The 15,985-nt window shown below is 42.3% G+C and overlaps 1 protein-coding gene across 5 annotated transcripts in view; it reads right to left on the reverse strand.

Moving 5' to 3' along the window:
• The window catches only part of gnas.S (GNAS complex locus S homeolog), an 81,455-nt gene that overhangs the window by 32,072 nt on the left and 33,398 nt on the right, over positions 1 to 15,985 (reverse strand). For 2 of the 5 annotated variants that reach the window (XM_018237290.2, XM_018237292.2), the window contains exons 2-4: positions 12,573 to 12,645; positions 2,052 to 2,106; positions 616 to 789 (exon numbers count right to left, since the gene is read on the reverse strand). In XM_018237290.2, coding sequence (XP_018092779.1) covers positions 616 to 789; positions 2,052 to 2,106; positions 12,573 to 12,645 — 302 coding nt within the window. 5 annotated transcript variants of the gene reach the window in all.

Consider the following 15,985-nt stretch of genomic DNA (forward strand, 5'->3'; position numbering starts at 1 on the left):
AAAAACCTAATCACTGATTAGGTCGCTATGGGTTACTGCCCAAGTATAAATTTTCCCAGTCTTCATAAATGAGCCCCAGAGTCATAAAAGAATATATTTTAGTATGCTTCATAGCAGAGATTCTAGACATTTTTATAGCAGCTGCAATTTTGCAGGGTGTTTATGAAGGAGTCCCACCTCTTCAAGAGTGGTGCCAGAATAGCACAAAAAATGCATTTGGCCTTGTTGACTATCGGTTCCAAAGCCAAGATAACCCATCCTTAGCCTGTGCCACTCTTGTTCCTGACTAGTTGGTCAGTGGGTATAACCTGGCACAAAGCTTCATCAAGAATTCACTGGTACAGGATCTACAGGCTCTTCCCAAAAGGACAGGTGTTGGGAAAGGTGAGGGTGACCTGCGATTTTGCTTCCGTTGCAGGTAATGCAGGACCTAGGCCCAACTCTCTGCAAAAAATCGTTGCCATGGCCAAAGGGTCTGATTCCTCGGTTGGTAAGACACTGCCTATGGGCTTATGATTCCAAGGTTTGGTGGGCTTGCCATTATTACAAGTCACCTCCTGTTGTGGTGAGAGTATCTCTTTAATACTGCAAGGATCTAATATTGAAGCCAATAACCTGTATAACAGCCCTGCACAGGTCCAGTACATTCAGGGTGCCGCTGGCACTTACTGGTGAGAATTCAAAGTCTTTGTAATTGGGTAGGTTGAGGATGTAGTCAATTCGGAACTGGTTTTCTGGATTCACTAGCTCCACCGGGGGAGAGAGGTTGCCCATTGCCGTAACTATTGTCTGGAAGAGAGAAGCGGTACAGGTCAGGATCAGCATCCAGAGAGGAGGGTTAAACACAAAATGCCATAGAAAATGCCCAGTTATTGCCAAAGATTTATCAAGTTCTAAATGCTTGCATATCAGATCCATAATGTTATAGATTTCCTGGGTTGTGATTTATGGGTGCGCTGCTTGTATAGTCAATGTAGGGGGTCAGAGATAAACTCTGCATTTGCCACAGCTATACTGGGGAATGTCTTCCATACCTTAGAGGTAGTCAGAGGTTGCGGGGAGTTACAGTCCAAAAAAAAAAAACAAAAAAAAACAGAAGGCCTCAGGCTGACTGCTGCTTTAAAAAGGTGGTTCACCTTTAAAGGAGAAGGAAAGCTACGGAGGCATTTTATTGCCAATAGATTAGCTGCAATAGTGCAAGCTAAAATGCTATATTTATTCTGTAGAATGTTTTACCATACCTGAGTAAAAAGCTCTAGAAGCTCTCTGTTTGTTTAGAATAGCAGCTGACATATTAGCTTGGTGTGACATCACTTTCTGGCTGAGTCTCTCCCTCCTCACTTATAGATAGTTCTGGGCTCAGATTACAGCAGAGAAGGGGGGGACAGGGAGCAAACTGAGCATGCTCACGCCCGGGGCAAGGAGGTTAAGATGAAGGCAGGAAGTCTGATACAGAAGCCCATGAGTACACAATAGAAGGAAGAAATGCTGTGTTTCTTTTGACAGGGGCTTATATCAGCATTACTTTGAGGGGTTACAGGTTTATTTAGATGGACCTTTCTGATAAGGCTTATTTAGTTTTAACCTTTCCTTGTCCTTTAAGTTACTTTTTAGTGCATTATAGCATCTAAGCAACTTTCAATTGGCCTTATTTTTTTTAAATTTTTGAATTATATGCCTTCTTTATCTGACTCTTTCCAGCTTTCAAATGGGGGTCGCTGACCCCATCTAAAAACCATATGCTCTTAAAAGCTAAAAATGTATTGTTATTGCTACTTTTTATTACTCATCTCTCTATTCAGGCCTCTCCTATTCCAGTCTCTTATTCAAATCAGTGCATGGTTGCTAGGGTAATTTGGACCATAGCTACCAGATGTCTGAAACTGCATACTGGAGAGCTGCTGAATAAAAAGCTAAAGAACTCAAAAGCCACAAATAGTAAGAAATGAAAACCAATCGCAACCCACTAAGAAATAGCTACCGTAGCCAGGCTAAGTTACCCATGAGACTGCAGGCAGCAGGTGGGTGCAGGGTCCTATGAGAGCACTTACCTCTATAGCTTCCTTAATATTATTCTTTATATCTTGCACTTTGATTTTCTTCTCCCTGTCAGAAAGAAAGAGAAAAGTGGGTCAGTAAAGCTTTTTTACCAACGGTACTGTTTTTTTCCTCCAATGAAGTGTGTCCCTAAGAGTCCCACCCGATGGTCTTTCCCCCAAAAAAGGGGCTCACAGCAGTTCCCAGATGTAAAGGGGAAGTTCATATTAATGTACCAGTCTCTTTAGGGGAGACGAAGGTATCAAGCGCACCTGGGAAAGCCCTGGTACCCGTCGCATTTTTCTCCTTTCTCTCGTGTTGATCAGGCAGTTGGCAGCAGCAGAGAGACACACTGTGGGTGGGAGGGCACAGCTGCCATTAACATACCCGCAGTTCTTTCTTGGCAAATTTTCTGGCAAGTCTCAATTAGATTCCCAGGGAACAGAATGACATAAAAATCTCTCAAGCATTAACCATTCCATGCACTCACTCAATGGCTCTTCATAAAGTAGAAGTTCCTATAGAGTAAAGGAGCCCCGGTCATCCCCCAGATGTTGCTAAACTGCAAGTCTCAACAAAAGTGGCTTCGCCTCAGTTATGGGCTGTCAGATGCCCATTTCAGAAGTCTCTAAGGGTCAGGGCAAACAGGCAGATAGAGAGAGATTAGTCGCCTGGTGACAAATCTACTCTTCTTCAGGGCGACTAATTTTCCTGAACTGCCTCCCCGCCGGCGATTTACATTCTTCGTTTTCCGAAGTCGCCTCACGAGGAAACTTCAAGCGACTTCGTAAAAGCATCGCGCCGAGTGCCATCCTGCCGGTGATTTAAATTTTAGCCGGCGGGAAGGCAGTTCGGGGAGATTAGTCGCCCCAAGAATTGAAGATTTGTCGCTGGGCGCCCTTACCCTAAATGATGCAATTTATTTATAAGGCTGCTGTAGGTTCAGTAATGTTCAGCAACTACAAACCGCTATAGAAATCCTCCTACATGGGAGTTAAATTTACTCCACGCCCCACCTGGACGCACAGCCCTGGTGTAGGGTATTCATGGCACCATTTCCCCTATCAACATACAGCTCCCCTCAATGGTAAACCTTGCCTTATTATACTCACTATACATTTACATCACCTTTACCCTGAACCCATACAAAAGGATATTTATAGTTGTACAAGAGCTAAAACTCTTGTTTTCACACTGCATTCGGCATATGTAACAGCTCCCACCCTTATGGATCAGTACAAATATACAGACAAGAACTGATGCATTAAACTCAAGCACATAGTAAAAGTCATAATAAAGACTTCAGGATTGTTAAGCACCATTCACTACAGGAATCTTTAGACTTTGCTCATGGTTCCTCCCAAACAGAACCCAGTGTATCTGCCTATATCTTGTGTCAAAAGAGGAAGTAATACAGAGATCTGATTCGCTCAGTGTTGCCTGTAGTATGGAGATACTAGATTAACCATCACTGGAGGGTCACTGATGTGTGGGGGCAAGGCAATAATATCCCACAGTCCCTTCCCACTGCTATTAGACTATTATCCCACTGTTACTATAGGCACCAGCTCTCTCCCTACTATACCTGCTATCCCACAGTCACACTCCCTTCCCAGAGACTATTATCCCACTGTTACTATAGGCACCATCTCTCCCTACTATACCTGCTATCCCACAGTCACACTCCCTTCCCAGAGACTATTATCCCACTGTTACTATAGGCACCATCTCTCCCTACTATACCTGCTATCCCACAGTCACACTCCCTTCCCTGAGACTATTATCCACTGTTACTATAGGCACCATCTCTCCCTACTATACCTGATATCCCACAGTCACACTTCCTATCCCAGAGACAATTATCCCACTGTTACTATAGGCACCATCTCTCCCTACTATACCTGCTATCCCAAAGTCACACACTCTTCCCAGAGACTATTATCCCTACTGCTACTATAGGCACCATCTCTTCCTAATTAAATGATAAGAATTACACATCCTTTGGTGAACAATCATGAAAAAGTGAAATTATGACAATGATTAACAGGGTACGACTTGGTTACACCCTATAGTTCATGTCAGAAGAATGTTAATTGTACAATGATCACATAAGGTAAGTGCTGAACCTCCTAATCCTATTACCCAAACTAATTCAATGCTGCTCCATATAAAGCGCTGGGGAGTGAAGTTTTCTGTTGCACCGCTCACTTCCTCTGTCTGGAAATACAAGGAGTAAAAATGAACAGCAGAAGGACAGTCGATTCCTTCATGTTAGAGTGAATCTTCCAGTGAGGCCCCAGATCTAATGAAATACAATTTGCCTCCAGTTTGCTCATAGCACACATGAAACTACGGGTATGCACCTGTACTAAGCACAATTCAGCAGGATCAGCCCTAGGTTTGCCCATAGAGATAGATTCCATACACTACAATAACACTAGCTGAAACCACTATATAAAACACCTGGCATCTTGCGGTTTATTTAACCCCGATGACCTTTCAGCCATGCCATTAGTAGATCTATGTTATACACACGCACATGTATTTTACTGGAGAGAAGGTATACAGTGGCATCATACAAATACAATAGAACACCAATTTGAAGTCCTCAGATTTTAAGTTTTCCCGGGAATCGACGCCATTTTGTTGCGGTCCCATTCAGGCAAGCTGTGCTTTTATTCCTTCCCGGGTTTAACAACGTCCTGGAATTCACAAAAGGCACTTTCCCCACGCATCTCAGTAGATGCCACCTAAGAAGGTACTAAACACTTACCTAAATACAAAACCAAGCCCAGGAGAAGCCACCTAATGAGGTACTGGAATCTAACCAAAGTCCAGTACATATAAAGGCCAGTACATGGTACCTATGAGGTACTCCAAATACCAAGCCCAGAATATGTCACCTAATGACGTACTAACAATCTAACCAAAGGCAACTTCCCCAAATATGTAGCATATGAGACGCCTCTTAATGAAGTACTCAAATGGAACCAAAGGTTGCTTCCCCTAGATAACAAACAAAAGTCCAAGAGATGCCACCCAATGATTACTAAAATCAAACCAAAACCTCATTCCCCAAATATGAAGCCCAGAATATGGTGCTCACGTATAAAAATCGGGTCCAAATTAAAACCACCAAGTCCAGGATATGTTACCTAACGAGGTTTTAAAAAAAATCTAACCAAATATGAGGTACCTATTGAGGTACTTTACCCTAAGCAAAAGGCTTTTGCAATATACCAAACCAGGCCCAGGAGATGCCACCTAATGGAATAGAGAAATCTAACCAGGGGATGCAACTTAAAGAGTTAATCAACGAAATCAATACCTAAACAGGTCAAGCTAAGTTGAAGACCATACACATTGGTGGATGAGCATTTATTCCCAGAAATACATTTATAAAGAAGTATATAGTGAGCCCAGGCTTCCTCAAAGGCGGAACACATTATTGCACTATTGTGCAAAAAATTCTAATGGAAAATGAATTGTTGGGGGGGGGGCAAAAACCACTGCTTTGCCCTTACCCCAAGTTCTTTCCCATAGATATGCCAAAACTATTAATATTCAAAATATTAATGTACATAAAAAATTACCTATGGGTCATGTTGACTGTTTGTCACTAATGTCTGCTTTTGTAAGTATTTGTTACTTGAATTGTAATTGTAAAGAGTCCAGCAAATTAATTTTCGGGATACGCTATAGATCCCCTAGTGTAAGTGAGGAGGAGGAGGCTAAGCTCCTGATGCAAATAGAAAAGGCTGTTCGTTTGGGTAATGTAATGAAAATGGGGGATTTTAATTACCCAGCTATTGACTGGAGCAACAGTACTGCCACATTAGTTAATGGGAACAAGTTTATAAACTTGTTGCATGACAATTTTATGGCACAGGTTGTTGAGGAGCCAACCAGAAAATGAGGTTCTAGTGATCTCAACGACCCAGAACTTATAGCAAATGTGTAAGTCATTCAACCCCTGGGTAATAATGACAATGTTATACCATTTAATGTCTGATGCAAAAAAAAAACAAATATACACCATGAATTTCAGAAAAGCTAATTTTAGTGCCTTGAGGGCTGCCCTTCAGAGAATTTATTGGGGCATTACGTTTTCAGCTAGAAACAAAGAACAGAAATGGTTGTCATTTAAAACAATATTAAATTGTTACTGTTCTCAATTTATTCCCTTAAGGAGAACATTTAGAAGCACTAGGAATCACCCTATGTGGCTTAATATGGAAGTAAATAAGTTAATGAATAGAAACACTATAATAAATGTTGTAAAACAGCAACCCGGAAGGCAAAGAAAGGAAATGAAGATTGCATTGCGGCGGAGGCCAAGACTAACCCCAAAAAGTTTTTTTAAGTATATTAATAGTAAAAAGTTGCAGGTTGAGAGTGGTGCTCCTTTAAATGATGGTACAAGTATGGTTGTAACAGATACAGAAAAGGAAAATATGCTAAATCAGTTCTTTTCTTCAGTGTATACAATAGAGGAGTCTGAGTTCCCAGGCTCAATTCATAGCTGCACTGATGGCTCAGCTCAATCTAGTCAGTGGCTGACTCAGGATATGATTCATAAAGCTTTAATAAAAATGTATGTGAACAAGGCTACAGGGCCTGATGGCATACACCCCGGGTTCTAAGAGAGCTTAGTTCAGTTTTAGACCCTATTTCTGATTTTCTCAGATTGGCTTTCATCTGGTATGGTACCTATGGATTGGATTAGTATTGGGCCCACTTTTATTTAACTTGGGCAGTAGAACGAAAAGCCGAACTTTAACTAAAAAGTTGGTTATTTCATTCAACTGTGCATGCGTTTGCAACAGGAGAAAGAAGAAGCCGGAAGAGGATCGATCCGTGGTGTTCACTTGTATAACCCTGGGCCGGTGCAGTTTTCTGCTGATAGGAGCACAGGCTCGGGGTTTCAGGTAAGTAAATACATTCACGTGGGGTTGCCTAACATTTGGCATCCCCAAGTGCACAAAGGCTTTCCTTCTCCTTTAATGGGACTGCATTTGGCAAATCTATTATGGAAAAGGACCTTGGAGTCCTTGTAGATGATAAACTTGGCTGTAGCAAGTAATGCCAGTCAACAGCATCAAGGGCAAATAAGGTCTTGAGCTGTATTAAAAGGGGCATAGAGTCAAGGGAGGAGGGGGTCATTCTTCCACTTTATAGAGCACTGGTAAGGCCCCATCTAACATATGCCATACAGTTTTGGTCCCCATAACTCAAACAAGACATTATTGAATTAGAGAGGGTACAGAGAAGGGCAACTAAGCTGGTAAAAGGTATTGAAAATCTTAGCTATGAGGAAAGACTGGCCAAATTGGGGATGTTCACGCTTGAGAAGAGGGGGAGATATGATAACCATGTATAAATACATAATGCTTTACTTACCAGCAGGGTTTTTCCAGTTGACACAAGGTCATGCCTAAATATTCGGAAGGGGTTTTTTAGTGAGAGCTGTGAAGATGTGGAATTCTCTCCCTGAATCAGTGGTACAGGCTGATACATTAGATAGCTTTAAGAAGGGGTTGGATGGTGTTTAGCACGTGAGAGAATACAGAGTTATGGAAGATAGCTCATAGTACAAGTTGATCCAGGGACTAGTCCAATTGCCATTTTGGAGTCAGGAAGGAATTTTTTCCCCCTCTGAGGCAAATTGGAGATGGGTTTTTTTGCCTTCTGGATCAACTAGCAGTTAGGCAGATTAAAATAGAGTTCAAAAGTTGAACTTGATGGACGTATGTCTTTTGTCAACCTGACTTACTATGTTACAATGTTATGATAGATGTAAAAAAAATGTTTAGTTTCAGGTGTCAATATCTCTTTAAGATGGCCATAGACGTGCAGATTTTAGCCTTGTATCTGATGAATGATCATATGTCGCAATCTTCCGTCCTGTCGCTAACCAGATTAAATAAACAGACAATGTTCTGCCCAAAATAGCAGTGACAGTGTCCCATTGATAGCGTCAGATAGGCAATACAAGCAGAGATATCGTTGGCCAACAGAAATCTTGGTACAAAAAATGATGGGACGATCCAAAAATCATATGAATTGAAGATTATGTTTGCGTCTATGGTCAGCTTAAGTTCCATTCACCCGAAATCTTACTAAAGTCTTGAAGCTGAATCTATGAGAGCAAATATTCTAGTTTGAGAACCACTGCTCTACACAATAGTGGTCAAGTTTCCCACCAGAAGCAAGCGGTCACACAGTTCCAGCCAACATGATTCCTCTGTGCTGCTTATTTAGTCGCAAAGTCCAACCATTATTCTTATTTGGTTGTGCCAAAGGGAGCCTTCTCCATGCAACAGAGCTGCTTCTATCTGACCTGGAGGGACCTTGCACTGTATACATTTGTTTTCCAGTTAACAGTTTTTCCTTTTAGCTCTTTCCAGACACCTTAAATAGCAAGTTTCCATGGCGTGAGTAAATAACCCTTGTAGACACTTCTAAGGTGCACTCAGAATCTGGCAAGAATACGCTGGTGTTTCTACAACTTTTACTGCCATAATAATGAGCCACTTCTACTCGCATCCAGGCAGCGACAGCTAGAGGCTGGGTCTTGTTAGTGGTGGTGACCCGTTTGGGAAGTGCCTTCACACGCAACTAACAAAGCCTAATAGTGGCAATTCAAGACGGTCTTGAATGGAATAAAGGACACTTCTACTATTCACTGCTGCTTAATAGGTTTTTCTTTTTTAAATACTGTATCTGTGTTTTGTATTTAAGCACAAAGTCCATTATATTTTCATGCATATAAAATAATTTAATTGAGTAAATTTAATTCACCTGTGGCAGGACTGCTGCTTACAATGGGGATCAGATAGGATCTGTGCAGCCACTGGGATAGAATGTTCTGTTATACAGATGGCTAGAATCTCAGCCATAAAGCAGGACAGGACTGCTGCTTACAATGGAGATCAGATAGGATCTGTGCAGCCACTGGGATAGAATGTTCTGTTATACAGATAGCTAGAATCTCAGCCATAAAGCAGGGCAGGACTGCTGCTTACAATGGAGATCAGATAGGATCTGTGCAGCCACTGGGATAGAATGTTCTGTTATACAGATAGCTAGAATCTCAGCCATAAAGCAGGGCAGGACTGCTGCTTACAATGGAGATCAGATAGGATCTGTGCAGCCACTGGGATAGAATGTTCTGTTATACAGATAGCTAGAATCTCAGCCATAAAGCAGGGCAGGACTGCTGCTTACAATGGAGATCAGATAGGATCTGTGCAGCCACTGGGATAGAATGTTCTGTTATACAGATAGCTAGAATTTGGGACAGAATGTTCTCTTATAAAGACACAAGCACAAAAGATAACTGTGGGAATAGCGTCCCTATAGTTTTATGTACCAATGATATGAAACACAAAGGACTGAATGAATCAGTTACAACAAGGTGCCACCCTGGACAAACTGCAGGGTGACACCTGCAGAACTTTGCTTTCACTTTCTCTTTGGCACTTGCCCAGGCCCCACAACATGTATAGGAGCCAACAGTGAATGAGATCAAATGCTTGGAGTCCCAATGATCCAATCTTGAACCCAATATTTGCATTCCATGTCCCACTTAGAGCAGCTACAGAAATCCTTGCTCCTTGTTTTGGGGGGTGGGGGGGGGGTGGGCTTTCAATAAACTAGAAGCATCACAGGTCAGCAAAAACCTGAAACTATTCCCAAAAAAATTGCTGACACTTTGTGGCATTTGCTACTCACATCTCTCCTTGTCCAAGAGTCCCCTATAGAATCAGGCTAAGACTCCAGCTGCTCTTCCTTTACAGTGGCGTTTAAAGCTAAACGAGCACTAGAGACGCTGAAACGCATCGTTTTTTAGATTAAAACAATGGAGACTTCAGCAAGGCTGAAACTGCAATTAAAAGAAATGCTCGGGACCAGTTATGCAGAATGCTCGGGACCAGTTATGCAGAATGCTCGGGACCAGTTATGCAGAATGCTCGGGACCTGTGGTTTTCCAAATAAAGGATCTTTCTGTAGTTTGGATCTTCATACCTTAAGTATACTATAAAATCATGTAGACATTAAATAAACCCAACAGGTTGGTTTTGCTTCCAATAAGGATTAATTATATCTTAGTTGGGATCAAGTACAAGATATTGTTTTATTATTAGAGAGAAAAAGGATCATTTTTAAAAATGTGGATTATTTGATTAGAATGGAGTCTTTGGGAGATGGCCTTTCCGTTAATTTGGTTTCGTGATAACGGATCCCTGCTAAATACTCTCTGGGTCAGGATCAATTAGATCTAGATGTCCAACCTAGACAATTGGGACTTCAATTCCCAGCATTCTGTAAAAGCCAAAAGTTTACAGAGAAGAAGTAGCACACACAACACAAAGAGCCCAAGCCCTGTGCTATGTCTGCATTCAATGGGGGTGATTGTGCAGGAGAGGGGACGGCAGTTAAAAGGAGAGTTGCCGCTTGATGGTTTGGATCTGCTCCCTCCTCCATAATCCCAGCAAGGAGCCAAATCTCCTGACATCCTAAAAGTAGAAGGTCTCAGAACAAGTTTGGCAAGTTCGGCCAAAAGCTCCGGTCATTAAGTGCATATTATGCTGGGCAGGATCATTATCCTCAATCTCGGGATTCAGTGGGAGCTGTGAATACGGCATTATGTACAGAACTCCTTTCCCAGAATGCCCAGCAGTTGCGTGATTGGGGGCAAGGTAGTTTCTCTCTAATTAAAGGCCTGTAATTACCCAGAGTGCATAGCTACAGGGGAATATATACGAGCATGATGAGGTGGATCATTACCCATGCAGACGCTGTACACAATGAGAAAGACAGCTTTATGGGCCCAAGGAATGTGAATGTGCGTATTAAGGGCAGTAATTTTTTGTTGCCGTCGTCTCAATAGGCCACTATAAATTTCAAGGGCTGTAACGAACCTCTTACAATCACAGTGTAACAGGACAACAGCAAACAAATATCATTAACCCCCAATAGAAAAGTGTCAACTACACTTAGGGCTGCCATTTTTATATAACACAGCTAGGGTTATATGAAGCCAGGATATTGCTGAACTACAACTCCCAAACAACCCCCCCCCCCCCACCAGGTGTCTAACAATTTAGAGAGCACCCAATACAATAAGGATTAATTATATCTTAGTTTGCATCAAGTACAAGGTACTGTTTTATTATTACAGAGAAAAAGAAAATCATTTTAAAAATTTTGGATCATTTGGATAAAATGTAGTCTATGGGAGAAAGGAATTCGTTAATTTGGAGCTTTCTGCATAATGGGTTTCCGGTTGGAATGCACCGAATCCACTATTTTGGATTCGCCCGAACCCCCGAATCTTTTGCGAAAGATTCAGCCAAATACCGAACCGAATCTGAATTTGCATAAGGAAATTAGGGGTGGGAAGGGGAAACAATTTCTTACTTTTTGTTTTGTGACAAAGTCACGTGATCCCCCTCCCCGTCCCTAATTTGCATATGCAAATTAGTATTCGATTCGGCCGAATCCTGCTGAAAAAATCGAATCCCAAACCGAATCCTGGATTAGGTGCATCCCTATTTTCCGGATAATGGATCCCACACCTGTAGCACCAATTTATGATCTGATTGTTTAGCCCTCAAAGACCAATATGATCGAGCTCGTCACACAAGCAGGACATCATAAAGAAACAGAGATGATACACCAAGGATATGGCCGCAATATATTAGGGCACGGTGACAATATAAAACACGCTAAGGTATCAAAACAAACTGCCTTAAAGGAGAACCAAGCCATAAAAATTAATATGCTTAAAAATGGCATGTTTTATATACTGAACTAAGTGTCAGCTTGTCAATAGCAGCAATGATCCAGGACTTCAAACTTGTCACAGGGGGTCACCATCTTGGAAAGTGTCTGTGACACTCACATGCTCAGTGGGCTCTGAGCAGCTGTTGAGAAGCTAAGCTTAGGGGTCGTCACTAATTATCCTGCAGAAAATAAGGCTTGGCCCATAATATAAGCTGATGCTACAGGGCTGATTATTATATTCTGATGCTAATTGCACTGGTTTCTGTGCTGCCATGTAGTAATTATCTGTATTAATTACTAATCAGTGTTACATCGTGACATTTCTATTCTATGAGTACTGTATATTGTTAGTGGGTCCCTAAGCTCAGTAAGTGACAGCAGCACAGAGCATGTGCAGTGAATCAGCAGAAAAGAAGATGGGGAGCTACTGGGGCATCTTTAGAGACACAGATCTTTACTGCTAAAGGGCTGTGGTTGCCTTGGGCTGGTACAGAAGCTCAAAACATAATGTACAACATTCTAATTCTTTAGTATGGCTTTAGTTCTCCTTTAAAATAAAGTATACACTATACCAAGAGAAGTGAACCTAGGCTTTAAAGGGGAAGTAATGCCTCAAACCAATGACATAGTTACGAGAGACGGGTACAGTCAGTAAAATTGACCAAAGGAGCAGCTGGGGGGCCAACCCTTATGGCACTGACCAAACTCACAAGTAAAAAGGACAGGCACACAATCACTGTACTTACTCTGCATTGAATCCATTCACGTGCAGGATCCGCATCTGCTTCACAATTGTGCTTTTACCAGACTCTCCAGCACCTGCAAATTTAAACAAATAACTTTGTTAACTTTGTTAATATTTAGTTCGCACAAAGAGGGAAGCCATTTGTCAAAACGCACCTCCTCCCAGAATTCCCAGCTTCCAAAAGCCGTAAGTCTTAGGGAAAAATATAAATACGTTTGCTAAAGTTAACTTGCCCTTGTTTAAGATAACTCCGAGCTGTGTCACTACAGAACCCGACCGCTTAGGCTTTTGGCACTGCACTTATTATGTTCTGATGAAAATGCCGGAAAGGAATATATCTAGGGATGCACTGAATCCACTATTTGGGATTCGGCTGAATCCCTGGTGAAAGATTAGTCTAAATACCGACCTGAAGCCTAATTTGCATATGCAAATTAGGGGCAGGAAAGGAAAAAGTGAATTTTTTTTCTTTTGTGACGATAAGTCACGCGATTTCCCTACCTGCCCCTAATTTACATATGCAAATTAGGAGTCCGCCGAATCCTGGATTGGGTGCATCCTTAAATAAAACTGGTATGCCTTAGACCTTAAAGAGACAGGGAGCCTGGCGGATGTTCAGTATTGAAGTACTGAATTAATGCTCTGGCAACGAGTCTTATGAGACTGATCCTCTGATTCTCAATCCTGAAAAGCAACCATGGGCAAGACATGACTGCTGTTTTGTTTTCCAGACTAGCAGCAGTCACATGTTTACTGGCAGAGTCCTTGCACTTTCCACAACAAAAATTCACTTTATTCAAAAGCAAACAGGCAAAACAAATAATAAACTAACCGGGACAGTGTCCCAGGGGAGGCTGAAACGGCAACCATATCCCTTTAAATGTAGAGGCAAGTGGGCCACCTTTCTGTTCTCTGGCTTTTAAAACAATGTAGCAGACTCCAGTTTTCGCAGGTCAGCTACACTGTTTGAGGAATCAGAACCAGCATTGAGAAATACAGACAACCTTTTTTTAAAAAGTAACTACATTTACAAATAACCCTTTTAGCTTAGAAATGGGTTTAAACCATGGGCGATCCTGGTCTCAGGCGGTGGCAGCCCTGATGTTGCCCCCCCCCCCCGACGCTTAAACCGTCAGCATCGGATCATGTCAAAAGGGGGTGCGTAGGTACTGCAATGATCGCCATATCGCTCTGTGCACTAGCGGAGCCTAATTTCTTGGAAAATATATATATATTTTTTAAACGCATCAGTTATTAGTGCTGTTCCTGGCAGAATTCTGCACTGAATCCGTTTCTCAAAAGAGCAAACTGATTTTTTTTAGATTTAATTTTGAAATCTGACATGGGGCTAGACATGTTGTCAGTTTCCCAGCTGCCACCAGTCATGTGACTTGTACTCTAATAAACTTCCTCACGAAAAAACTTCGGGCAACATCGGAAAATGTATTGCTCATGGAGTGCCATCCCGTCGGCAATTTACATTTTAGCTGGCGGGAAGGCAGTTCAGAATAAGAGATTTGTCGCCGGGCGACTAATCTTCCCGAATCTGCCTGTTTGCCCTGACTCTTAAGGTGGCCATACACGGGCCGATAAAAGCTGCCGACAGACCGAGTCGGCAGCTTATTGGCCCGTGTAGGGTCCCCCGACGGGCTTCCCCGATCGAGATCTCGATCGGATTAAAAATCCCGTCGGATTGCGGCCGCATCTGTTCGTTGTTGTGGTCGCGCGATCCGACCAGCCATTACAAATATTTAGGCCCTGGTTTAAACCCAGAATGTCAGAAACACCTCCGCTATGCAAAGCAACCTTATTTGTGCACTCCTTTGCCTTTAACTGCAGCCAACTTGCAGGGCATTTTCTATATCCAAGAAGGAATGTTACAACATGCCATTAGGATTCGGAAAGCCCCGCCGGCCCCTTTATTTTTGAGTGCAGTGCCGACCCACTTGTGTTCTCAGGGCTGAATGGCAATGTGAGGGGCGGGGGGTGAAGAGGGGGGGTAACAACATAAACTTTGCAAGGAATACCAGCAGATCCCTTCAGCTCCTGCAGAAATCCTGAACCCAGTAACACCCCCAGCTCCTGAGGGATCGGCCGCAACATAAAAGCCCACAGTATACTGCAGGAGAGAGAATAGCAGCAATTACCCACAGCGGTTGAAGCAACAACTCCCAGAATCCACTGCCAGCCCGGAACTGGCCTTCTAAAGTGCCCTCTCTTCTATCAAAGACTAAGGATATTATTGCCAGCGGTTTTGAACACTGCATTTTTTTTTATGGGAATACCCATTTTTAGTTGGGGTGCACCAACAAACGACTTTTACCTCCGTGAAATGTGGAGCAATGCACGGTCACCGGCTGTTCTGCATGCGCACAATTTGCACCTTCGCGTTTATGAAACACAAAGTTGCCATACTGAGCACAATGTTTTGTCAGTGACCTGATTGGTCAGCTTCAAAAAAAAGAAACACAGAATCAGAAGCACTGGTATTTAACATTTAAAGGAGAACTAAACCCTAAAAATGAGCATGGCTTAAAATGCCATATTTTATATACAGAACTTATTGCACCAGAGTAAAGTGTCAGCTTCTCAATAGCAGCAATGATCCAGGACTCCAAACTTGTCACAGAGGGTCACCATCTTGGAAAATGTCTGTGACACTCACATGCTCATTGGGCTCTGAGCGGCTGTTGAGAAGCTAAGCTTAGGGCTCGTCACCAGGGATGGGCGAATTTGACCCGTTTAGTTTGGCAAAAAATTTGGCGCCGGCGAAATGTCGCAGATGGCCATTAAAGTCTATGGGCGTCAAAAGTTTTTTACCGTGCGTTTTTTTTTGACGCACAACGCCATACAAGTCTATGGGCGTCATTTCCGCGGCGAAAAATCCCTCGTCGTCACCAATTATCCATCAGAAAATGAGGTCGGTCTGTAATATAAGCTGATGCTTCAAGGCTGATTATTAAATTCTGATGCTAGTCACACTGGTTTCTGTGCTGCCATGTAGTAATTATCTGTATTAATTACTAATCAGCCCTATATTTTTGACATTTCTATCCTATGTGTACTGTATATTGTGAGTGGCTCTCTAAGTTCTCAAGAGTAAGTGACAGCAGCACAGAGCATGTGCAGTGAGTCAGCAGAAAAGAAGATGGGGAGCTACTGGGGCATCTTTGGAGACACAGATCTTTACTGCTAAAGGGCTGTGGTTGTCTTGGGCTGTTACAGAAGCCTAAAACATAAGTTACAACATTTCTACTCTAATTCTTTTGTTAAGCTTTAGTTCTCCTTTAAACTGCTGGTCCGGGATCCTTCTAAAACTAAATATAAACAAATCTTTTTCTGAGACATTCAGCTCAGTTTTCAGGAAAGGGGACAATTTTTTTTTTTTTTTACAAAATAAATTTGTGTGCTTTT

Source organism: Xenopus laevis, chromosome 9_10S (assembly GCF_017654675.1).
Source record: "Xenopus laevis strain J_2021 chromosome 9_10S, Xenopus_laevis_v10.1, whole genome shotgun sequence".
In the NCBI taxonomy this organism is placed as follows: Eukaryota; Metazoa; Chordata; class Amphibia; order Anura; family Pipidae; genus Xenopus; species Xenopus laevis.